Consider the following 25,223-nt stretch of genomic DNA (forward strand, 5'->3'; position numbering starts at 1 on the left):
CAAAGGCTGTGGCACTTGCTTACTACATCTACCATAGGACTTTTCCTCTTAGCATCCTACTCCCCTCACTCCTCCTGAAGCAACCTAGTCATGAGTACAGCAACATGGCATTGTGCCATAGTCTTGCTGATTTCCTGGACTGCTGTAGTGGTGTTGCCAGGACCACAGTGGCAGTCTTCTAAGTGCTTTCTATGGTGTAGTGGTGGTTTAGGGGTCACCCGAAACTATGAGGAAATGAAAAAAGTCTAGTGTCAAATTATAGAGCCCAGAAACTTGTAATCATGTCCCCCAGCCCTTGTTGCCCACCGTTGCTTATGGAGTTGGACAAAGAAACAAAAACAGGCATGTGGATCACAGTTTACTGAGCATCAACCCATGTCTTACATAAAACTCTGTACACTGTGTATTTCCTGTGCTGATGGCATGTCCTCTGTGGGACTACACTGTTAATGCCATGAATGCGAGAGAGAGAGAGAGAGAGAGAGTTCATGTGTATACAGAATGTGTATACAGTGTGTATACTGCATCGAGATAGGTTACCGGGTAACCATTTAAAACAAATCTCTATTGCTTTTCTCTTTCTACTTCAATTCTCTTAAAAATATAGACAGCCTGGTCGGATACCAGTGGCTCACACCTGTAATCCTAGCTGCTCAGGAGGCTGAGATTTGAGGATCATGTTTCAAAGCCAGCCCAGACAGGAATATCCATGAGATTTTAAAAGTTGTGAGATCTCCCTTCTTCCCTAGACAGCTGGACATGATAGCACAAATCTGCTACTCAAATAGAGATGGCATGTCATGGCTGTGCCCCTTCAAGTAGTTTTATTCACTTCTTTTTAGCAAGAGCTTAGAATTCAGAGTAGAAAAGAGAGGTAACAGAGAGTGTGGTAAAGACTTTTAACATATCACATGTGAAAAGATGCACTTTCTTCTGGGGGCTACTGGAAGCCACTGAAGAATTTCAGCAAGAAAATAGATCTGATCAGATTTATTCCTTATGAAAAAGATAGATGTGGCTTTTTTTAAAATTACAGATAATGTAATGGAAATTACAAGACTAGAAGCAAGGGAAAAGGCCAGGGATTGAGATGTTGACCTAGATGGGAGATGATAAACTTAGCTCAGGGAAGTAGCACTGATTGGGTTGAAAAGAGAGTGTGAACATGCTTAAGAATTCAGCGTAGGGCTGGGAATATGGCCTAGTGGCAAGAATGCTTGCCTTGTATACATGAAGTCCTGGGTTCGATTCCCCAGCACCACATATATAGTAAACAGCCAGAAGTGGCACTGTGGCTCAAGTGGCAGAGTGCTAGCCTTGAGCAAAAAGAAGCCAGGGACAGTGCTCAGGCTCTGAGTCCAAGGCCCAGGACTGACAAAAAAAAGGGGGGGGGGATTCAGAGTAGCTAAATTTTTAAGAGAATTCACATCTATAATCCCAGCACTTGGAAGACAGACAGGAAGATCACAAATTTGAGGTCAGCCTAGGCTACATAGTGAAATCCAAATTCCAGACCAGTCTGAACTATATATATAGTGAGATCAGAGGGAGGGAGAGAAAGAGGACAAAAACAAGTAAGATAGTAAAGTGTGCAATCAACTGGTTATTCTGTTGGTCTCAATGATTTTCATCATGTTTTGGCTCCTCTCCTTACCCACTAAGGGCTGAAAGCTGTTTCCCTTGGGAGCATTGTATCATGTCATATCATCAATATTACCTCAGCAGACATAGGCACAGGACAACATCTTCCATGGCCATGTGCAGCTGCCTCCCTGCCCCATTTTCACAAACCCCTTCTCTGGGCAACAGACAATCATTTGGAGCAGAAATGTATCATTTACTTTAAGTAAATAACATTTGTAGGAAACTCTTTTCCAACATCATAATGCTTCTGTTATTTTTCCCCACCACACATGCGTTAGGCCCTAACCTACTCCTATCTGAAGCACACCCTTCACGTATGCTGCTTTCTCTAACAAGGTGACAAATCAGCCAGAATGTGATAATTTGGGTTGTTTAGGCAGAAATACAAGGTATCCCAGCCAAGGCACACACAGTGTACTATGAATCATCCACAGTTGCTCTCAGGACGGTAGAACAATTGCCCAGTTCCTTCCTACATTTGCACAGCATAGACCTGGCTCAAGACCCAAAAGTGAAACAGCAAGTGTAAGAAGTAGACACATTATAAATAACCCAGAGAGCCCTTTTATAACAGCAACTGCCTGCTGATCCTGTGGTCTAACAGCTCAAGCAAAAGAAAGGCTAGAAATACAATATTGTGCAATGACTAAGTCCTCAAAATTTGGTGCATCCGCACAAGTGGAATCTATGGTTGGTTCTGTTATCACGTGCATTTGCTGTTAATCTGGGAGGCCTATGTTATTTAGGAGGCAATTTTCACAGAGAAGAATGATTTTATTTCAAGTACCTCTCACTGAAATAAAAAAGCAGTTGTTGGATGAGCATTTGGCAGAAAATATTTCAGTAAAGCTTTTGCAAGATACTGTCATAGTGAATTAACTGTTTTCTGTTGAGAATAGTGGAGTGACGGAGAAAAATGACTGCTGACCATACAAGGCAAAGCCAGGCTTTAGAAGCTAGGGAATCACTAGTGGACATTTTAGTTTTTAAGTGGCATTTATTCATTGATATGTAAAGTTATTCATATACAAAGGCTTCATTAATGTTGCCTTAAGAATGGGCCCTTTTTATTCCATTCGTAGCCTGAACTCAAGATTCCGATCTCTTCCATTAGTTATAGAATAAATTAATCTCCCAGAGACATTTTAGGCAGAATGAGGATTTTAGGCAGTTTTCATTCTCCATAGGACATGCTTCTATGTGACTAGCCAGACAGCAGAGCAGTTCGTGAGGGCTGTGGCTGAAAGGAGCGCCTGCCAAGTATAGCACAGGACCTGACAAGAACCCACATCTCAGGTCCTGACAAAGCCGTGGCAGACCATGGCCCATCCTTGCATGCCCTGATTGAGTGACCCTCAGGTGTTCTTCGGGCTGGCCAAAGCAAATAGCTTTTCTACAGTTTGCACTCCTGGCGTGGAGGATATGATGGGTAAAGATAAAAGGAAGGGAAAGTTTTCAGAAATGACTGTGGATTACTCACAGATTGGGGCTCAGGCTTATAAGATCATTTGGATGCAAATAATGGCTCAAAGCAGCTTCATCAAAATGTTCCACCTCGGGGCTGGAGATATGGCCTAGTGGCAAGAGCGCTTGCCTCGTATACATGAGGCCCTGGGTTCAATTCCCCAGCACCACATATACAGAAAATGGCCAGAAGTGGCGCTGTGGCTCAAGTGGCAGAGAGTGCTAGCCTTGAGCAAAAAGAAGCCAGGGACAGTGCTCAGACCCTGAGTCCAAGCCCCAGGACTGGCCAAAAAAAAAAAAAAAAGTTCCACCTCAGTACTGGTGTGACTAGTCAGCCCAGAGTCTACGGCAAGTTAGTGAGTCTGAGAATGGACCCTGAGACCCAGGCTGGCTCCTCTGGAGCCGGTAAACAGCCTCTGAATCATTGACTAACTTGGACCCAGAACCATTTGTCGCCAGTAACTGGCCCAAGTCTCTGAGTTAGCCTGAGCACCACAGCCATGTGCATGTATAAAGACTAAGATGACCAAAACATGCTGTATCTGGCAAGGATTTCACTTGTTCTTTGACTCAGTTTTTAAATCAAACCCAGTGGTGCAGTTGTTATGACCACCTGTACCTTTACAAATGGTTACTAAACATGTCTAGGGTACTGTTACATTGAATATGAAATGTCCCCACAAGTTTACGCAGCATGGTCCCCCAGCTACTGCTGCTGCTTTGGGAAATGGAAACGATGGGAGGTGGGGTGTCTCTGGAGGAACAGGTCATGGAGGGGTGCCTTGAAGGTTAACTTGGCCCCTGGTCCCTTTTCTCCCTCTCTCTCTTTCATGTCCACCATGGATGATTAGCCTCTGACACATGCTTATGATGCACCATAATATTCTACTTCACCAAAGCCCAGAGTCAGGGAAGGCAAACATCTGGAACTGTGAGCTCAAATAAATCCTTCCTCCCTTAAGCTGTTTATGTCAGGTATTTTGTCATGCCAGTTGTGGGATAAAGGTTGAAGAGTTTTTCTTGTTCTCTAGTAGTTAAAATTTAATCAATATATTCACAATGGAAAGACCAGTGTCATTTTTAATGTCGCTTACAGCCTCTTTGAGCAGTGAAATGCTGCCCTGAACATATCTCAGCCCCCCCTTACTTTGATTTTACACTTGACCTCCCATTGATCCTTCTCTGTTCTCATCTATCTAAATGAAAGCTTTAGCCCCATAAACCTCATTCCAGCTAGAAATACATAATTCAAGAGGAATACTGATGTCAAAGAAGAGAAGGCACACCAATTTGTGTCAGCATTTGCTGTAAATTAAAGAGGAGTACAAGGAAAGTTTAATGTAATGTAGAATAGAAATTAAAATAGAACCAATATTTACGCATTCCTCTGCCTCTTTTTTCCCTGCTGTGACATGAAGGATTGACTTTCTCCCAGCCCAAAAACTAATGTAGGACTTTTTTTTCTTTCTTTCTTCCTTTCTCTTCTATTGAGATTTTTCTATCCCCCATAAAATGTTACATGTTTATCTCTGGCATCCAAAATTTGACCTTTTCACCTGTTCCTTTCTAATCATAATCTCAAACATCAAGAGAGTAAAAGGCAGCTTCTCTCACAGCTTCTAGCTGCCATTAATAGCTATTAATTCTGCCTTGATACAGATTTGCTGGGTCTCATATTGGAAAATCAAAGGTTGATAATGAACATCTCATAATTGAATGTGCAAGGTGTTCCTGTACGGTCAGGAAAGTTCTTCAGCACACATACTAGAGGGTCCTTCCCTTTAAGGTAGTCCCCATGGGAAAACTTCACATTTAGTCCCATCCAATTGTCCTTTTTGCTGGGCACCAGTGCCTCACACCTGTAATCCTTGGTATTCGTGAGGCTGAGAGTTCTAAGCCAGCTCTGGCAGAAGTCTGTAAGACTCCACCTCCAATTAGCTAGCAGATAGCTAGATGGGAATGTGGGGTCCAATGGTAGAACTCCAGCCGTGAACAAGAAAGCCCCTTACCCCAACACACACACACACACACACACAAACACACACACACACACACACTCTGCCATTTTTCAGAACCTGTTTAAAGCTCCCTACTCATATTTCATCTGTATAGTCACTTACTATTTGGGATCACTGATAGAATTCCCTAGCTGATCCTCTACCTAAATTCACTAGACTTGAGGTTTTCAATGAGTCACTCTTCCCAGAAATAAATTCCTTAAGAGAGTAGTTCTCAGAGTGTGGTGCCAGACCAGCAACATCAGTACCATCTGAGAACTCATTAGATGCAAATCCCAAGCCCTGCCTTGGATTTAACAGCTCAGACACTGAGACTGGAGCACAGGAATGCATGTTGCAACAAACTCCAGGCCAATTCTGATATCAAATTTGAAAACGTATAGCTTTGGAGATACAAGTTTGTCTTCATTGAGGACAGTCAAAAATGTGCTACAAATTTTGAAGACAGCACAAACATTTTGGGGGCAAAGTTGGATGTATGCCCTCCCCAGAAGACTGCTTTTAAAGGAATGGAGCTTTGACCAACAGCATTGGAACTAATGTCCCCTAGCCATGACCTTGAGCCAAATTTTGTACTTGCCTTCTCATCTGGAAATGAAAGACTCATCCTGTCTACCTCACAGGGTTGCAATGGGATTCTAATTGAATCACATTTGCAAACATGCCCTAAAAACCGGAAGGTAAACGAGTACAATCACATTACCCTGCAGACAGGATTCTAACGGTGTGAGCCCTGTCGTGGACAGCAGTAGGGAGATGCCTGTGTTTACCTTAGCCTTAACCAAATACACACTTTTGTCTTTATAGAACCTACCAGATGTATCTCAGATTTCTACCATCTAGGCTCACTAGTTGATATGTAGTTGAGATGAAAACCAGTTTTTTATTAGTGGCTATAGGGGTCTAGAAAACACCTGTATTCAGACAGGCCGTTGTCTCTGGGGGTGATGGGAAAGCTCTGTGACAGAGGTGTCTCTGTAGGTAGAGGGTGTTAGATTCTGAAGGTCCCATACCCAGAACACCATGCACATAGCCAAGGAAGATCTGTGTGGAACCATCCATTGCAAGCCTCAGAGTCTTGACCTTCCAAAAGAAAACAACATCTGTCCAAGTGCCACATACTAGTGAATATAGAAAACAGAAAAGAAAATCACTAAAGCTAACCTAATCTACACAAATAGGCTTAGAAACCATACAAGTAAATGTTCTGGAAGAATGTGGGTGGGTGAATTTTTACCCCAGTGATTCGTCTTTACAAATAATTTCACTGTAGTAATTCTTTAATTGTTTTTCTGGTACTGGGCTTTGAACTCCAGTCTCCATACACGCTAGGCAAGTGATAACTGTGCCTCTCACTATAGGAATTCTTGATCAACAAACTCCTGGTGCATTTGAATTTAATATAAAAATTTTACAGACTCACTAGTGAACACTTTTGAGCAGGAAGGTTTAGCTAAACCTGTTGCCACAGTGCTTATTAGAAATGAAGTTTTCTGGGGAGAAAGCAAGGAAAGGGGTGACAGTGCCCAAAGAAATGTATTCTTTACCTGACTTATGTAACTGTAACCCCTCTGTACATCACCTTTAAAATAACTATTTAAAAGGGAAAAGAAAGAATGAATGAATGAAAGATACTAACCTATTTAAAAAATGAGGTTTTACTAGCAGACGCATTCCCACTGGCCCTCCATCTGCCTCACTTTTCACATACAGTACCAGCCAAAACCAAGAGAGTAGATTTGAATGTAATTAGTTAATTATAATTAACTTTTGGGTTAATTGTGAAATGGTAGACTATCACTTAACTAACTACCTAATCAAAATATGAAGTGATTTTACTCAAAAATGTATAAAGATCTCAGCTTCCTGAATAGCTAGGATTACTCAGGAGGCTGAGATCTGGGGATTGCAGCTGGAAGGCAGCCAGGAAAGTCCAAAAGACTCTTATCTCCAATTACCCATAAAAATAAAATTATATTTTTAACGAATATGTAGAGACAAAGTGGATGTGTGGTTCCTAGACCTGGAAAAGTAGAAGAGGAATGGGGAGTGGCTGTTAATAAGTATGAGATTTCTTTGGGGAGGGTGAAATTTCTCTAAAATTAGATTGTGGTAATTGTTGCTCAACCTTCTAATATACTAAAGAACATCAACTTGTAAGTGGAAGGATTGTATCCTCACAAAGCGTGGGTATTTGGGGGAAGGATATTTTGATGTAGTAGGCCAAGATGTAGTGGCTCACACTTGTAATTTGAGCTATTTGAATGGCAGAGATCAGGAGGATCTCAGTTTGGGACTAGCCTGGGGAGGGGAGTTAGGAGGCTCCCATCTCAACAAAAAGTAGTGTGTGTGCTGTTGTGCTCACCTATCATCCCCACTTCATAAAAAGTACTAAGTAAAGCTAAATGTAAAGCTCATGCCTATAATCCTAACTACTCAGGAGGAGGCTGAAATCTAAGGATCATTGTTCAAAGCCAGCCTGAGCAGGAAAAGTGTGAGACTCTTCTCTCCAATTAACCGCCAGGGAAGTGGAAGAGGAGCTGTGGTTTAAAGTGGTAAGCACTAATCCTTGAGCAGAAAAGTTCAGGGATAGTGTCCAGGCCCTGAGTTCAAGACCAACCAAAAAAAAAGTGCTAAATAGGAGGATCACAGTCCAGGCTAGCCCAAGCCCCAGCCTTACCCTTCCCAAGACCCTATCTCAAAAATAAACAAAGCAAAAAGGACCAGGGACCTTGTTCAAATGTCTCAGTTGCAGGGCCCTGTGCACAATAGAATACCTTCTTTGCATAAATGGAGCTCTAGGTTTCATCTTCGCACCACAAAGTTTTGGGTTTGTTTGGTTTGGTTTTTGCCAGTCCTGGGGCTTGGACTCGGGGCCTGAGCACTGTCCCTGGCTTCGTTTTGCTCAAAGCTAGCAGTCTGCCAACTTGAGCCACAGCGCCACTTCTTGTCTTTTTTTTTTTTTTTTTGGCCAGTCCTGGGCCTTGGACTCAGGGCCTGAGCACTGTCCCTGGCTTCCTTTTTCTTCAAGGCTAGCACTCTGCCACTTGAGCCACAGCGCCACTTCTGGCCGTTTTCTGTATATGTGGTGCTGGGGAGTTGAACCCAGGGCCTCATGTATACGAGGCAAGCTCTCTTGCCACTAGGCCATATCCCCAGCCCCTGGTCTTTTCTATATATATAGTGCTGAGGAATTGAACCCAGGACTTCATGTATACAAGGCAAGCACTCTTGCCACTAGGCCATATTCCCAGCTCCCTGTTTTTGTTTTTTGTTTTTTTGTTTTTTATCAAATGGCTGATAAATTTTATAGCCACGGAAACAGTTGTACCTACTTAAAAGATAGAATTAATTTTTATCAAAAATTTGCTACATGCAATTTTATACTTGAATTATCTGAAATACTAATCACTTTGGTATACAAAAAAAACAAAATATTTGCTCTTTTCATCACGTAGTATTTTTAGAAGTATATAGTATACTGCTGATTTTAAAAGTTGCTTTTAAGTGGAGCTATTCTACTTAAAGAATTAGAATTTAACTATCCTAAATTAAGGTGACTAACAGTAGAAGGCAAAGTCAATGGACACTTGTGAAACAATGATCAGTCATGGTCCATACGGATCTGTTGAGAATGAAAAATCAACAGCACTTACACAATGATGATATGAAATCAGGATTCTCAGTGTCATAACACGCATGAAGTGCTCTTGTTTGGGAAGGTAGGAAAGTTGAGATGGGCAGGATGTGATTTCACCTTTCTGAGGAAACTATGTGCTGATAAGCAGTGGACAGATTGACAGGTGCACTCCTGTGTAAACAGCATCTCCTCGGGTCTGTTCTACCTGTGCAGGCAGGAATACCGCACTGCCTGCTGAGAAGGTCTACCGGCCCACTTGGCCTCATCTTCTTGCTCAATTTACCTCCAGGTCTCACTGGTGACAATAGAGACTGCAGACTGAAGGGAACAGGAGAGTAACTGGCTGGGAAATGTCAGAACTTCTGGCTCCATGGAAGAAAGCAGGGAGCTACCACCATCTGCCTCGTGTGCTCACAGCACACCCGGTGCTGGTGCAGGCTTCTTTTTGTGCCAGCAGACTGGGCCACTGGTCATTCTTTAGAACAAGAGGCCTTGGTTTTGTCCCGGCCTTCTCTTTTTCTTTTTTTATGTTATTACGGCACCCCAGGAACCTTTTGACTTTTTTTCCTTAATCACCTTCCCCCACAAATATTACATGCACACACATACATCTCTGCCAACAGGGGGCCCTCCCTGTGCTGTCCTCCAGCCCCCCTACCCCATGTCCGTGCCTCTGCCTAGAATCCCGCATGGTTCATGCACACATGGCTTCTTGTCCACAAACCTAAGCATGAGACTTGCCAGGCTTCCCCAGTCCATGCTGACTAGAGGGACTTTATGCTTTTCACTTTCCATTGCTCATCTTGCAACTCTAAAGATCACTGTAAACCCACCTCTGTGGGGTCTGCATCTTCCCAATCCCTCAGAGGAGTGAGTTTCAGAGACCCCATCCCACTAGATGATCACTGCTGGAACTCTCAGAATCAAGAGCTACAGGATACTGGTTTCTCCAGTTCTCCTCTGGGTAAAGGACAGAAAGCTAGCCCCTCTTGCCCTTGGATCCTAAAGAATTTGCCCTAGGATGGTGACCCCCCTTAGTTACACAGAACTCTGGCCCTTTCTGAGGTCATGGGCCTCCACTCCAAAGCCTGAGCAAAGTAACTGGTCTCTGAGATGATATACCTCATGTGCCCACCTTTGTTGAACACAATCCATGCCAGGCACTATTCTGAACCCTTTGACATTACATTATCTGACTCCGTATTCACAACAGCCCTATAAGGTGGGCTCTTAATGTATAGATAAGTATGCAGATGCAGAAGAGTAAATTGCCAAGAGTCACACAGTAGGAGTACTGAAATCAGGACTTACAAAAGCCCAGATCTTTTTAGCCCCATACCATTTGCTGCATTGTCCCAGTTGAGAAAACATTTTCCCCATTATGTTCCATGAATAGAAATAAACTGACTGAGGAGCTTCCCTGCAGGTGAGAAGCAATGACTCGACCATTCTTAAAAGATGATAGTGAACAAAAGGGTCCAAGGCATGCTGCTTCCCTGAGGTGGTGACTGCCAGACCTGTGGGAGACCAGAGAATGACATCTCCCCAGGGCAGGCCCGATGCTGAGGCCCACAGGAACTGTGGGAAGTCCATCATAGCTGGGCTAGCCCAAGGGTCCTCTTAGGCTTCAATGGGTGCAGCCCTTCTGGAGCACTTTCCCTGAGGAAATTCTAACCTAAGCCCAGGGTGGACAGCAAGGCTGACTCGACATCAGATCCGGGCCCCTGCAGGGTGTGGAAAGCACCAGGAGTCTGGCAGTTTACATCTTCCCTGGACCCCTCGTCAGATCTTTTTTCAGAAGAACATTGACTTGTGATTTAGTCATGGTTCATCCCATTTGCTCCTCCCTGGTGTCTAAAACCACAAGCCAGACGGAGGAATTCGCATCCACAGTGCGGGCTCCACATAGCTTTGTGGAGGGAGAGGTTCTGAAAAGAAAAGCGAGTGGCATCCTCTTGTCAGATGGAATGTGTGAAGACATGGAGGAAGAATGCCAGGACTCTAACTGCTATGCTCGCTGGGCAGTTTGGGCTCTGAATCATCCCGCGTGGGTTCAGATTCCTAACAAATGAAGCCTCAGGGATGACATCATTCTTGCAAGATCCCTGGAGGGCTATTGTGCTGCCTGCCAAGTTCCTACCTTGGCAGTTTTCATCACAGGGGTCCCCCCACCCCCTTCTCCAACCACACTTAATACTCTCATCACTCCTTCCAGCTCGTCTGCTTTTCTATCAGCTGGAATTTGGCAAACAGACTTTCACAAGCCTGTTCCATTACCCTCCCTCCTACGGGCATGCTCCTCGCCTGACCACTCAGCATCTGTCCTCTGGCAGTGCTTGTTTCTGTCAGCACTCACATTGGTAGGGGCTTCACATGTCACCAGGTCTCAGGAGAGGAGGTGGCGAGGACTGTCTCTTTACCCCCAGAGGAGGCCATAAGCACCTTCTGGGAGGTACTAGGCCAGGAGGGTGCAGTGAAAGCAGAGCTCCAAACATAGTGCCAGGCAATACAATCTGCACGTGATGGCTCCGACGTCTGAGTGGCGCTGTAGGAAATGGGTCTAGGAATTATCCAGAGAACTGTCCCAGCTGAGTCCTCCACACACGACTTGGGGGTGAAGCTTGGCTGCCATTCAACATCTTTTTGTATCAACAAGTTGTAGATTCTTGAATCTCAGATTCCTCGGCTTTACTATTAGAGCCCCACAGGGCTTCTGCTGGCTTTTGTGCAATTAGACTCACTCCTGTGTTCTTCAGTTTTCCATTCCTGTGACAAATACCCAGTTCAGAGGGGAAGATTTACTGGGGGCCACAGGTTCAGAGGTCTCTGACCATGAGCATGTCCTCACTGCTGCAGGCTTGTGGGGAGGTAAAGCATCATGGCAGAAGGGGTATGATGAAGCAAGGCCAAGGTGACCAGGAAGCAGAGAAGGAAAGAGCCATGACAAGATATACCCCCAGGGACCCCCCCCCTACTTTCTTCAGGCCCAACCTCCAAAAGTTACTACCAATTCCCAATACTGCCATTAAATTAATGAATTAATCCATTCCAATGGGTTCCATCATAAATACACTGATGAAGTCAGCCCTCATGATCCAGTCACTCCTCAAAAGGCCTGCCAGCTGGCAATTGAGCCTTTCACACAAACTTTGGTGGGGGAGATACCTCATATACAAACCACAATACCCCCACAGCCAGGTACCCTTACTCAGTGCCAGTACACAACTGTACTCCACAAATCCAACTATGCTTTTGTCCACAGGGTCCTAGTGAAAAATGTACAAAGCAGCCATGTACCAGTTGTTTACACCTATAATCCTAGCTACTCAAGAGGCTGAAATGTAGAGATTCGTGGTTCAAAGCCAGCTGGAGAACAATAGCTTTACCTAGACTCCAAAATAACCAGGGAGGGGAAAAGCTGGAGGCATGGCTCAGGTGGTAGAGTAGCAGCCTATTGAACACAAGGCCCTGAGCCTGGTGCTGAGCAGAACCACAGAAGAATCACTGCAGACCATCAGACTTGGATTCACATGTGTGTGTGTTTTGCTGGAGTGGCATGGCACATTCCAAACATTTGCTGCCAGTTCAATAGTTTGTCAGCATGTGCCTATCTCACCAGAGAGCAAGCCTTGAGCAAGAGTACATAGGCATCAATTCACTGAGGACATGGACCCATGGTCATAGAAATGGGGCTTTACCTAGACATTTGTTTGAAAGGGAAGAAAAGGGAAATGGGAGACCATCCTCCCAGGGCAACACTGTCTCAGAGACTAGCAGCACAAAGTACCCACCCTAACCCCACACCCAGCTCCCAACCACTGCTCTTCAAGTTCCCTCCTCTTAAGTTCTTCTGCCCCTGGGGCCATGTCACCAGCTGCCCCTCCTTAGTGTCACTCCTGCCCTATGGCTCTGACCCTCCTCCCTCCCACTAGCCCACTGGAAGGCTTGAGTGTGCCACGGGCACTTCACCAACAGGCCAGCTACCCCCACATGTACTAGGAACTCAGGACTCAGGAGTGCAAAGGCCCTCCGGAAAGCAAGGATTTCAGAATGCCACACCCATTCTCTGTGAGCAGCACTTCCTTAACAGGATATCATTCTGAGAAGGCAGAGAACAGTAGCCACATGGGTAATTGTACAAAGAAAGATGAATTATGCCATCACCCTTTTGGCACAAAAATAATTTTCAGTAAAAGGTTAAAACCATCAAGTTGTATCAATGAGAACTATTCCATTATTCTAAGAATGATTGATTGGAAAGTACTTTACTTACAGGAAAATCACAGTGATACAATATAGCTTCTACTTTTAAAGCACTTTCCATTAAAAAAAAAAAAAGCATACCAATGTATAAAAATAGTTACACTAAAGATGTGAATCAACAACCAACTTATTGGCACTTGAAAGCCTTGTGGTATAAATAGATCCCACAATGGAATGTCAAGTAACTCCAGGCATGACAACCTGACCTCCATTTTCACTAACAAAGTCACACATGGTTCATCCAGGCCACCCGACCACCCTAGAAGAGATCTTGGGAAAAGAACACAGAACGTGAAGCACTGGCAAGGTAGTCACAGAGGTACATAGAACAGAGATGTGGTGTTTACCTTAAGAGTTTTCAAATTGCCCCAGACTCTAGGCAGCACAGTTTTCAGGATCCAAAGAGAATTACAAAGTTATGGCATTTCTTTTTGTCCACCGTTTTTATCTCCTGTAAACATGCACCGGGTAGCATGTGAACTGAGCATATGGAATCAGCTAGATCTGAATGCAAATTGTACCTCTGACATTTATTAGCCAGGTGAGCATGGGACAAATGATTCAGTGTCTCTGTGATCCAGTTAACCTAGTATCAAAGGGTCAGAGGTCTTGGTAGCCATCTTCTCTGATTCATTGCTCAGTGGCTTGACTGCCCTCTCTTTGAAGAAAAGTGTGGAACCTCTTGCATCTCATTTCTGGTGAGGTCAAGACAAGGGCAAGTTGGGCACACGTTCTCCACCTCCTGTTCCTCTAGTTTCAAACCTCTCCTGTCACACTATTATGCTACTAAACTGAGGTTGCTCAAGAATCATGAGTATTTCCTCCATTGCATCCTTCACAAAAGTGAGCAATGCAAAGCATCTAGGCAATAAAAAAAAAAAAAAACATTTATCCATGGCAGGTAGGTATTGAATTCACAATTGCATTGCTGTGACTCCTTAGTACATGTCACATTGATTACATTTTCTGTGTAATCAAAAAGAAACTTCATGCTCCTTTAAAATCATTTCTCACCTAAGTTCACTTTGTCCCTAACTCCTCCACTGTCTTAGTTCTCTGGGGCCTACTTTGTTGAGAAATCTGGCTTGCTCTATAAAGACTCTGTAAGAACTTCAGGGAGTATTTGCTTAGTCTTTCTTAATACCCCACAGCATTTAGCACTATTTAGCACTTAGGCCACCCAGCTTGCTTCCTTTCAAGTGTCAGTCACGGTGCTGGGTGCTGGGCGTATAGTTCATTATGGCCGCTGCAACTGAAAAAATTTCATACCTGTAAGGTGGAATTGTCTCAAGATTTGTTTATAAAAAGCTCTTGGAGTCCAGGCACCAGTGTGGCTTACACCTATAGTCCTACTCAGGAGGTTGAGATCCAAGGATCTATATTCAAAACCAGGCGGGACAGACATATCCAAGACCACTTATCTCCAACTAACTAGCAAAAAGCCTGAACTGGAGGTATGGGTCAAGCAGTAAAGCTCCCACTCTGAGAAAAAAAAAAAAAGCTGAAGAGCCCAAAAATCTGAGTTCAAGCCCCAGTACCAGCATGCACATACACACACGTACACACAGCAGGTGCACATGCTCACACGCATGCACACACACACACAGACACGCACATACACACACATACATAAACAAAGTGAGCAATCTGGGAAAAACTCTAAAGTGCCCCTGAAAGTGGTTCAAAGGAGACTATGTAATCACATTTGTTTTAGATTTGTTAGATGAACACATGAGTAGGCGTTGCCCTGTCTGAAGACAGAAGTCCAAAGACCTTATGGTGGTTTGTTTTTAGTTCTTCCGTGGTTTTCTCCAACACAGGTCTTAGAAAACAAAAGAAACTTGTGTATCCCTGTATTTAGTTTGAGAACATCTGGATAATTCTAAGGCCAGATAAGTGAGTCTAGGGCATCTTTTGTCAGGAAGCACTCAAAAACAAAACAAGGGAGACATGTCTAAGGGACATAGTAGCCCACTCAAAATCTCCAAATAGCCAAAGCTGGAATAATCTGAGCAACAGAATAAATACTACATAATAGCAGTTAAAATAAATGAGTTCATGCTGACATTAATGATTGACTAGAGATCTCCCTACAAAATCAAAGCAATTTATGTTGAATAACTTACCCTCAAGAAGCTAACATATAACTTCAGAGCAGTAGAATGTACTTTGTGATTTGCTTCTAATGAGCACGATAAGAAAAGGGGGCATCGTGACCAAGTTAGCATCAGTGGTAAGTCATGTTCACTGTGTATATCCTTGACATGATATGAATGACATTTTGCTTTTGTGGTCTTTCTTCCAAAAACCAGTCAGCCTAACCATGGAAAAAATAATCCATATCCCAGTTGAGGCCTGTTCTACAAAAGAACTGACCAGTCCACCTCAGGTCTACCAAAGTCATCAAAAACAATGTCTAAGAAACTATCCTGGCTGCCGGAGTCTACAGAAACAAGACAACTCAATAGGAGATGGATAGCATCCTGACATTAAGCCAGAACTAAGTCTGGCGTTCAGCTAATGTTAGATCATTAGATTTGATAAATGTACCACAGGAAGATGTAGAAAAACTGGAGGAGACAGTATGGAAATTCCCTGTACTGTCCTTACACTTTATCTATAAACTATCCCAAAATTAAGGGTTTCTTAAACATGCAATTTGACAACAGATTGGCTACATACTTACCATCAAACTATGCTTTATATTACAGGGTGCTGGTGACAGTTTTGTGGGAGCCTTGGCCTTCTACCTGGCTTACTACCCAAATATGTCCTTTGAAGAAATGCTGAAGAGGTCCAATTTCATCGCCTCAGTCAGCGTGCAAGCTGCAGGGACACAGTCATCATATCCACACAAAAAAGACCTTCCACCTACTCTATTTTGATGGCTGCTAGCCCTAAAATAAATATGCCTTGAAATAAAAAGTGCTTGGGATGGCTACTCTTAGCTATCACTAGAAATGTCCTGTTATTTTCTGATTTGTTTCTGATTTGCAAGCACTTGCAAAGCCAAACTAGAGGAGAATTAGATGCTATTGCCAACTAATGTGAACACTATTTAAACACACTATGGTGGGGGCCTGGGAATATGACCTAGTGGCAAGAATGCTTGCCTCGTACACATGAAGCCCTAGGTTCGATTCCCCAGCACCACATATATAGAAAATGGCCAGAAGTGCCACTGTGGCTCAAGTGGCAGAGTGCTAGCCTTGAGGAAAAAGAAGCCAAGGACAGGCTCAGGCCCTGAGTCCTAGGCCCCGGACTAGCCAAAAACAAAAAACAACACATTATGGTGGACCAGTGTCTCAAGCCTGAGCAGAGAATGTTCAGTAAGGAAAAAAGGCACAGAATTGGATTCCCCAAGCACCGTCCAAGACAGCCAAATGATAGTTTTAGCCTAATGTGAAATTAATGGTTTTATAATCCACAAGTCTAGTTACTGAAATATTTCAGTGCTTATGAATAAATGACTTAAATATGTATACACCCTGTGAGCTACATTCAACTCAAGGGCTAAAAGATTTTCTTGTAACCTAAGACCACAAAGTACAGTTTTAACATAAAAATAGCCAAGATCTCACCTGTTACTGCTTTGAACCACAGCTCTAACAAGAGGCCAGAAAATAGCTGATTGACTTGAATACCACAAGCCCCTAAGACTCAACAACTGTTTACCACTAATTCCCTTTCCAGAGCTGCTCTTGCATTTTCTCCAGAAACAGATTGGGCCACGAGGCACAACACCTGTCTTTGTGGGACAGCAATGATTTCCTAATGCTAATAGCCAAGGCAGGCACAAAACACTGTCAAATACTTAATGTACGAAAAAAGGCAGCTTTTGAAATCCTTTATCCTTTAATCTTTGTGGAGGGGGGGGCGCATCTTGAGGTTTGAACTCCGGCTGGGCACTGCTCCTAAGCTTTTTTGCTCACAGCCAGTGCTCTACCACTTGAGCCACAGCTCCACTCCGACTTTTGGTAGTTATTTGAAGAGTCACATAGACTTCCCTGCCTGGGCTGGCTTGGAACTGTGATGCTCAGATTTCAGCCTCCTGAAAAGCCAGGATTATAGGCATGAGCCACTGGTGCCCAGCCAAAAGTTCGTTTTTTCAAAAATTCTATATGCTGCTCTGGATTTGAGACTGTAAGTCACCAGCATTTTTCCTAATTACACAAACACAAATCAGAAACAGAAGATACCTTGGTTTATTTTTCCCACTCATCCTTGTAATCCATCGCCGCTATTACATGGGAATTTCTTCCAAGATCACCTGAAATGCTACTGTGTCTTTTCTATGAAGTATAAGGAGCAACCGAGAAACTCATACAAGTCTCATCATAGGGGGAAAAAGTTTTATTATATAAGGCAATGGTTATTTCTTGGTAATGTTCTTTTCAATTTCAAACAGTAGTGGGAAACACTAAGAGACAATTGCACAGGCTATTTTAATACTTTTTATTAAGGGCTATAAAAATATCCAGAAAGATAAATAACTGGTAAAATGATATCTGTCCCAAAGACCTTCCTTTCACTGCATTGTTCCCTTCACAATGGCCTTCAAATCAAAGGAGGCAGTGAGGCTGTACCATTTCCTCTTCTTTATTACACGCTGCAGGATTTCTCAATCAGTATCCCCACCCTCAGTCTTCTCCTTTATAAATCAAACTCATTTTTTAATCCATTGTTCAGAGCGAGCGTATTTTTCTCTGTTCCGTGAAGAGGACTTTTTTGTGCACTGTGGAAGGAGAAAAAAGGGCTGTAACAGAAAACTATTTTTATTAAAATACACATCATCTAAGTCGATTTGCAAACTCATAGTTCCTCAATCTCAGGCTAGAGAAAACGGTACAGAAAAACAGAAAAGAAAAAAAAGCCACCATTCCATCAGTGGCATCCTCAATACCCAACAAAGCCATAGAAAGAAAAAATTGGGTGTAAAAAAGGGAAACAATGTCTACTGCTGTAGTAAGTAGATAAGCAAGGACAGGCTGAGAACAGGATATAGTAACCAAGTAGAAGAACTGAGCAACTCCTGAAAGAAATGGCAGCCCGTAGAGAGAATAAATACCATGGGACCTCTATTTCCAGAGCTAGTTTAATACACCAAACAGGAATGTTCTGGTTTGGTTACAAAGTATGATACACTGTGAATATTACAGAATAGTTTCCTGCAACAAAACCAAAACGAAAGTGCTACCTGCCTAGATGAAAAACTGCTAGATGCTAGGAAGTGAGGTTTCTATAGGTCCCACAATATCCAAGAGCCCACTATCAACTTCCACATCACATGATACTTTTACACACACACATATCTCACCTCCCCACTGGATTCCTCCTCACCTGATTCAAACTCAAAAAAAAAAAAAAAAAAAAAAGGGTAAAGGGAACTGGTTTCACTGAGAAGCTGATTATTTAAATGAACATAACCAGAATTCACTGGTCAAGATTATTAGAGCAAGGCTTTATTTATTCAAGAAAATTCTTTCCATCCACTGTATCAAATTCAAACAGCACTTTGTCCATAGAGTTGTTCAAGGCATATGTGGAGTTCACAAGCTGTGAGAGTACCTAGCTTAATACATCATGACGTACCTGTGTGAATGTCTAACACTCACACACCCAAGAACATAAAGATAAAGGCAACAGCAATGGCTACAGAAAGCCTCGCGGAGATATACAGCCTGGCTCCTAAGGAGCAGCTGTTGAACAAACTAAAACTAGAATGATGAGAGGAGACAGGAAAGACCCTTGGACTCCAAGGCCTTTAATAGTAGGTTGACCACAAAGGAAATCACTAGTTTTGTTTAAAAAATAACTTTCTAGAAAATGAAGCTATGTCCATGTAGTAGAAAGAACAGGCACTTGGAATTGGAAGGGTTAGTTTTAGACTCTGGCTCCATTATTGGTCAGCTCTGGGTTGGTAAGCAAATTTCTAAGACTATTCTTCTCTCCTTATGAGAAAAAACTCTATTTCCTTTGCAAAGTTCTGTCAGATAAACAACAAGCACTCAATTTGTGCTAGGTGAATTGAAATGACATGCTGCTCTCCACAACTATAAAATTAATTCTGTCAAAATATTTGCTGTTAAATTCACAGAACAATGATTCTGTCAACTTCTTTTCCTACAGCTAACCTAGGTATTGTCTCAATTAAGGTTATATTGCCCTGTTTACTCATCCATGGAAGTGAAACTGACAAGTTTTCATTTTCTTTATGATAAGCAGTTTAATAAGCTTATGCCTTAGCTTTTAATACTTCCTCCTTGGAAATTAGAAGCTACTTTTGCTTTTCTGTGTTTTTTTGGTTTTTGGGTTTTTTGGTTGGTTGTGGAGCCGGAACTCAGGGCCTGGGTGCTGTCCCTGAACTCTTTTGCTCAAGGTTAATGCTCTACCACTTTAAGCCATAGCTTCACTTCTGGTTTTTAAGCGGTTAATTGGAAATAAGAGTCTTGCAGGGAATTTTCAGCCCAGGCTGGTTTCAAACCACGATCCTCAGATCTCAGTTTGCTGAGTAGCTAGGATTACAGGCATTGAGCCACCAACACCCAGCAGTAGCTAGTTTTACATAATGGAAAGGACAGCGGCAGACACAGCTGTTTCTTGTCACAGACAGTACTACAAAATGTTTTTAACCTGATTCTAAACCTAGCCTTACTCATCACAGTAATACATGATGAGAGAACTGTCAAACTACCTGGTACTCTAGGCAATGGACAGCCCTACAGCTAAACTCCTTTGTCACAAAAGTCTACAAGGGCATCTACTGATCTACTGGCAGAAAGCTTGGCAGTTTCCTATCCCAGAACATTCTCTTCAGCAGCACTGCAAAGCTTAGACATCCTTGCTAAAAAAATTCCTGTCTATTCGAAATTTATATATCAATCTTTCCTTCTATTCTCTGAACTCATGATCAAAACTGTTTATGGCTGAAAGCTTTCCCCAATCTCAAAACTTTGATACATACTAAGTTCCCAATACCTACTCCACACTAAGGATGAAAACTCCAATACATTTCTGCACATAGGAGTTTATTCCATCAACAGTAATTAGTACTATGCAAATTCCTAAATAAACTCCAAAAGAACATCTCAGAAAGTTGGGCACTGGTAGTACATGCCTGTAATCATAGCTACTCAGGAGGCTGTGATGTAAACATCACAGTTCAAAGCCAGCCTAGGCAGGAAAGTCCATGAGACCCTTATCTCCAATTAAGGGCCAGAAAACCAGAAGTGAGCTATGGCTCAAAGTGGTAACCTTGAGCAAAAAGTGCTCAAGGTCAGCACCTGTGTCCTGAGTTCAAGACTCACAACTGAAAAAAATTTTTTTAAGTCATTTTATTATACAACTCATCACTCTTTGAGTTTCCACCCAGGAAACAAGGAAAGCAAAGGAAGCAAAGAAAAAAAAAACAGTACACTAATCCAGCAACCATTTTTTTTAACGCTCAAAGCATGGATCAAGTAGTGCAGCAAGTGCTTTACAAGCACAATGCCTGAGTTCAAACCCTAGTACCACCACCAAAAAAAAGTCATCCTATAACTGACTTCCAATCCTCAAGTATCAACCTCGAACTGCCTTTTTATTATGAAATGACTAAAAATAAGACCACTGCAAAACCATGAGGGAATTTCACTGCTATTAAAGAATGGAATTCAAGTAATTTTAAGCTGACAACTGGACTTAAGAGATTTTTTTAACATCTACTCACATTAAACAACTTTTATCTTGATAAGAAGCAGTTGTGAAGGGAACCAAAATAAAGTGAAAAGAACAGGAGGCATGGTTCAAGTAGAAGAACTGTTGCCTAGCACACACAAGGCCCTAGGCTCAATCCCCAGTACTCAATTTTTCTTTTTAAGGGTAACACTGGGTTGGGAATGTGGCTTAGTGGTACAGTGCTTGCTAGCATGCATAAAGCCCTGGGTTTGATTCCTCGGTACCACATAAACAGAAAAGGCCAAAGTGGCACCGTGGCTCAAGTGGTAGAGCACTTGCCTTGAGCAAAAGAAGCTCAAGGACAGTACCCAGGCCCAGAGTTCAAGCCCCAGGACTGGCAAAAGAACAACAATAATCAGTACTGGAAAAGTTTCCAAATAAATTCTAAAAGAATTATAATCAGAGAAAAAGTTACAAACTTATTTGCTGGATTTGTACAAATCTGCCCACCAAATCTAGAACAGGATGGATTTCTCCCAACAGCCATCAGGTTCTGACTCTACTTGGTTTGTGAGCAGACAACTGGCCATGGGAACCTTTATCATTTAAATAAATATTTCTCTCTATTGAAATCATAAGTTACTATAAAATCTGGCATTTTGATGCAAGGCACAAAACGGAAAATCAAATTCTCTTCCCTCATGCACCAACACATAGACACATATGTCTCTTTTCACTCATATCTGGATTCCATAACATGCCACTCTTAGACAACACCCTTCTCAAGACCCTGTTTCCAGAACCACACTGGAACCCTACACTTCCTCACCATGTCACAGCGATCAATCCTCACTGGGAGTCTGTTCAACTATCCTAGCTAATGTAACTCACCCTACCTTCCCCACTTCCCTCCTACATCTCTGCATCCCAATCATCTGGCTTACAGAACTTATCAATGCCAATTTTCCCCTCTCCCTCTCCCTCCCCATCCAGACTGAAAATGCCAAGAGCAAAGGGGCTCATGCCACATCTGAATGGTACATGCAACAAAACTGCCAAAGAAAAATAGTTGAGAAAGTGAGCGACAGGCTTTGAAGGTCTTTGAACATATTGTAGAGTCACTTCTCTAAATCTTACCAATTGGATCGTAATGCAAAATAGTCAGTTTCTCTCGGATTCGGCTTCTCTTGGTGTTGAAGGAGAAACCTGTCCCAGCTAGGCTCACCATTTTCACCAGAATGGTTCTAAGATTAAAGAGTAAGCTGTTACAAGCTAAGAAAACACATTGATCTGCTGTAAACAGAGATAAGACAGCCTACAATCATATAAAACACACTTTCAATAGATTCAAATTCCAAGGTTTGGTCTTGACCAGTGATCTGGTTTTTTGTTTTTGGCTAGTCCTGGGCCTTGAACTCAGGGCTTGAGCACTGTCCCTGGCTTCTTTTTTTGCTCAAGGCTAGCACTCTACCACTTGAGCCACAGCGCCACTTCTAGCTTTTTCTATATATGTAGTGCTGAGGAATCGAACCCAGGGCTTCATGTATACGAGGCAAGCACTCTTGCCACTAGGCCATATTCCCGGCCCCCAAACAGTGATCTGGTAATGACCTAACCAAATCAATAAAAAACAAGTGCATGTGATCACTGCACCTTTAATAACTGTGCTGTCTGTTACTTTTCATTTGTTTTGTTTCCCTATGTAGACCATGATATTTCTTATGTAATTTCAAAACAAATTTCAAGTATTTCAGAACATGTTACACATCACTGCACTGATGTCAATGTACAGCACAATGATTAAGACAGACAATAATCAGTCATCTATTCAACAAAGATTTAAACAAATCTATCCAGTGCTAACTCTGTGAAAAACACTGCAGGAAACATAAAGCTAGTATAGCCAGGTACCCATGAGTCATACCAAAAATCCTACCTACTCAGGAGGCTGATACTTGGAGGATACAGGTTCAAAGCTAGACCAGGCAGACAGTCCACAAGACTCAGAATCCAAAATAACCAGCAAAATAGCAAGGGTGAAAGTATGGCTCAAGTTGTAGAGCAACAGTCTAGCAAGAGTGAGAAGGATGTTGAGTTCAAACCCCAATACCACCAAAACAAAAACAAACAAAAGAGCTGGCTAAGAGGTAAATTGGTGTACAAAATCTGAAGGTAACATATATATGACAAATGTCACAGAGGATATAAATGCAGGGGACCCTTCTGGGTCCCCAAAGCACAGGATTGCTACAGAATCTAAAGGTGGCGGTTTCAGACATAAATTGTGAGAAAAACTTATGTGATTCTATTATTGAATGGTCAAAGATAAAAATATTCAGTCAGGGGCTGGGGATATGGCCTAGTGGCAAGAGTGCTTGCCTCGTAGAGGCCCTGGGTTCAATTCCCCAGCACCAAATATACAGAAAATGGCCAGAAGTGGCGCTGTGACTCAAGTGGCACAGGGCTAGCCTTGAGCAAAAAGAAGCCAGGGACAGTGCTCAGGCCCTGAGTTCAAGCCCAGGACTGGCCATAAAAAAAAATATATATATATATATATATATATATATTCAGTCAGGTTCCATCATGTGAATGCAGAGCTTTTGACAGAATCTAGACTCAAATGCACTTTCCCAGAGTAGCAATAGGTAGCAATATACTTTAGAGATGCTGGACAGCAGCTGCTGCTGCTCCCTTTCAGCCCCAAGACCATGGGGGAAGCAACCACTACAGTCGGTAGCAACCACTACGGTGTACTGGGTTGCCTATCTATGACCTTCTGTACCTTAGGTTTACTAAAAGCATTTCAGCTCACCATATTTTGAACCTGTGATGGGTTTTTCAGGAGGTAACACCATCAAAAGTCAAGGAGTATCTGTATTTCTTGATAATAACCAAACAACGAGCCTTCCAATCTACTTTAAGAAAATTAAAGTTGGGCACCAATGACTCACACCTATAATCCAAGCTACTCAGGAGACAGATCTGAAGGTCAGGGCTCCAAGCCAGCCCAGGAAGAAGAGTCCATGAGACTCTCACCTCCAATTAACCAGCAAAAAGCCCAAAGTGTTGGTGTGGCTCAAGTGGGAAAGCACAAGCCTTGAGCAAAAAAGCTAAGATCCAGAGCCAGCATTAAAAAAAAAAAAAGAAGAAGAAGAAGAAGAAGAAAGAGGGCTGGGGATATAGCCTAGTGGCAAGAGTGCCTGCCTCGGATACACGAGGCCCTAGGTTCGATTCCCCAGCACCACATATACAGAAAACGGCCAGAAGCGGCGCTGTGGCTCAAGTGGCAGAGTGCTAGCCTTGAGCGGGAAGAAGCCAGGGACAGTGCTCAGGCCCGGAGTCCAAGGCCCAGGACTGGCCAAAAAAAGAAAGAAAATCAAGGCAAAATGCTTAGTTTAATAGAAAGAAATGACAACTGCTGGATTAACAAACTCACAAAGTTCAAGTGAAATAAAAATTTGTACTTACTTTGACTTGCTTTTGGCCACTTTTTGTGCAAAGGTTGAAAGAGAAAAAATACAAGTTTATTATTATTATAAACAAAAATATCTAACTCATGAAGCACACCATAATCTTTCACACTATTTTCCCTCAATATTAGGGAACCAACGAGCATTTTACAGAACAAAGACCCAATCAGACCAACATAATTCTTGAATGCAATGCTTTGCACAATCACTTCACAAGTCTTTCTTTTAGGGTGCACATGGTTGCACTGTAACAAGCCTCTAGTTGAACAAACCACCCTTTGCAAACGATGATAACGGTGGGGAAGGGACATCATCACACACCACAGGCAACGACCTGACCCTGCAGGGAGAGAGGCGGAGAGGCGAGAGCCCGGGCACTTCCGGTGCCCACCCCGTCGGGCAGCTCATCGCTCCGGCCAGGAGCAGCGTCCTCGTTCTTAGGGTTAGAAATGCCGGGGTCCTTTCCAGCTGAGACATCCAGGGGTTCTGCACACCTTACCCTCCAGGGATTCCCCACACTTCCCGACTCAACTCCAGCGAACCAGCCCCGCGGAGCCCAGAAGCCTGGGTCTCTCCCCGGGACCGCCCCCTTCGTGTCCCCCCCCCCCCCCGCGCTCGCCGCCCCACACCCCCGGAGCCGGGCCCGTCCCTCCGTCCTGCCCCGCCGCGTCCCGGCGATGCCCCGCCGCAGGCCCCGCCACCACCACCGGCCCCACTTACGGGAGACGGCGGAGAGCAGCATAGTGACTGCACCCCCGAACCGTGACCGCGAGCGGCCGAAAGCGCCCAACACACAATTGCTTCCGGGGCGCGAGCCGGTTCCCAAGAGGATTTCCGGCCCTCCCTGAAGCCACGCCCCCAGCCAGAACCTGCCAATCCTAGGCTCGCTGGAGCTTTTCTGTAGGTTTTTGTAGGAGTTGGAGGGTTCCCACCCTCTCCAGGGCCCTTGGTCATTGAAGGTGCACCGATGGATCCCTGTTCCACCCAAAGGCCCTCAAAGGTTCCTTTGGGAACAATACGCAGTCCCCTTGCTCTGCATGCGCATACCCATTTAGTTAGCATGTTCTT

General features: G+C 43.3%; 2 protein-coding genes and 1 long non-coding RNA gene across 4 annotated transcripts in view; 2 read left to right on the forward strand and 1 right to left on the reverse strand.

Annotated features, from left to right (window-relative positions):
- Positions 1–15,983, forward strand: part of Rbks (ribokinase) — a 69,284-nt gene extending 53,301 nt beyond the window's left edge. Inside the window, exon 8 of one of the 2 annotated variants that reach the window (XM_048353210.1) lies at positions 15,741–15,983. In XM_048353210.1, coding sequence (XP_048209167.1) covers positions 15,741–15,914 — 174 coding nt within the window. In that variant the 3' untranslated portion in view covers positions 15,915–15,983. Of the gene's footprint in view, positions 1–9,055; positions 9,245–15,740 lie in introns of those variants that run through there. The other variant, XM_048353211.1, reaches the window with a different exon arrangement.
- LOC125356615 lies at positions 463–3,137 on the forward strand. Its single transcript, XR_007211940.1, has 3 exons — positions 463–484; positions 866–874; positions 1,556–3,137. It is a non-coding gene; the product is annotated as an uncharacterized LOC125356615 (long non-coding RNA).
- A 1,487-nt stretch (positions 15,984–17,470) lies between the features above and the next one.
- On the reverse strand, positions 17,471–24,980 carry Mrpl33 (mitochondrial ribosomal protein L33). Its single transcript, XM_048353212.1, has 4 exons — positions 24,876–24,980; positions 24,154–24,172; positions 21,823–21,929; positions 17,471–17,764 (listed from the first exon to the last, which is right to left on the reverse strand). The coding sequence occupies exons 1-4, from the start codon at positions 24,895–24,897 to the stop codon at positions 17,715–17,717; spliced, it is 198 nt and encodes a 65-aa protein (XP_048209169.1). The 5' UTR covers positions 24,898–24,980; the 3' UTR covers positions 17,471–17,714.
- Positions 24,981–25,223: the final 243 nt, after the last annotated feature.

The sequence above is a fragment of the Perognathus longimembris genome, chromosome 8 (genome assembly GCF_023159225.1).
Source record: "Perognathus longimembris pacificus isolate PPM17 chromosome 8, ASM2315922v1, whole genome shotgun sequence".
Classification (NCBI taxonomy): Eukaryota; Metazoa; Chordata; class Mammalia; order Rodentia; family Heteromyidae; genus Perognathus; species Perognathus longimembris.

Bases quoted from the DNA above. Each gene is read 5' to 3' on its own strand.
- Mrpl33 (XM_048353212.1), bottom strand. From the start codon at position 24,897: ATGCTGCTCTCCGCCGTCTCCC. The intron at 17,765-21,822 runs GTAAGATTTAGA...CTCCTTCCACAG, and splicing joins TTTGCATTACGATCCAATTG to TGCACAAAAAAGTCCTCTTC.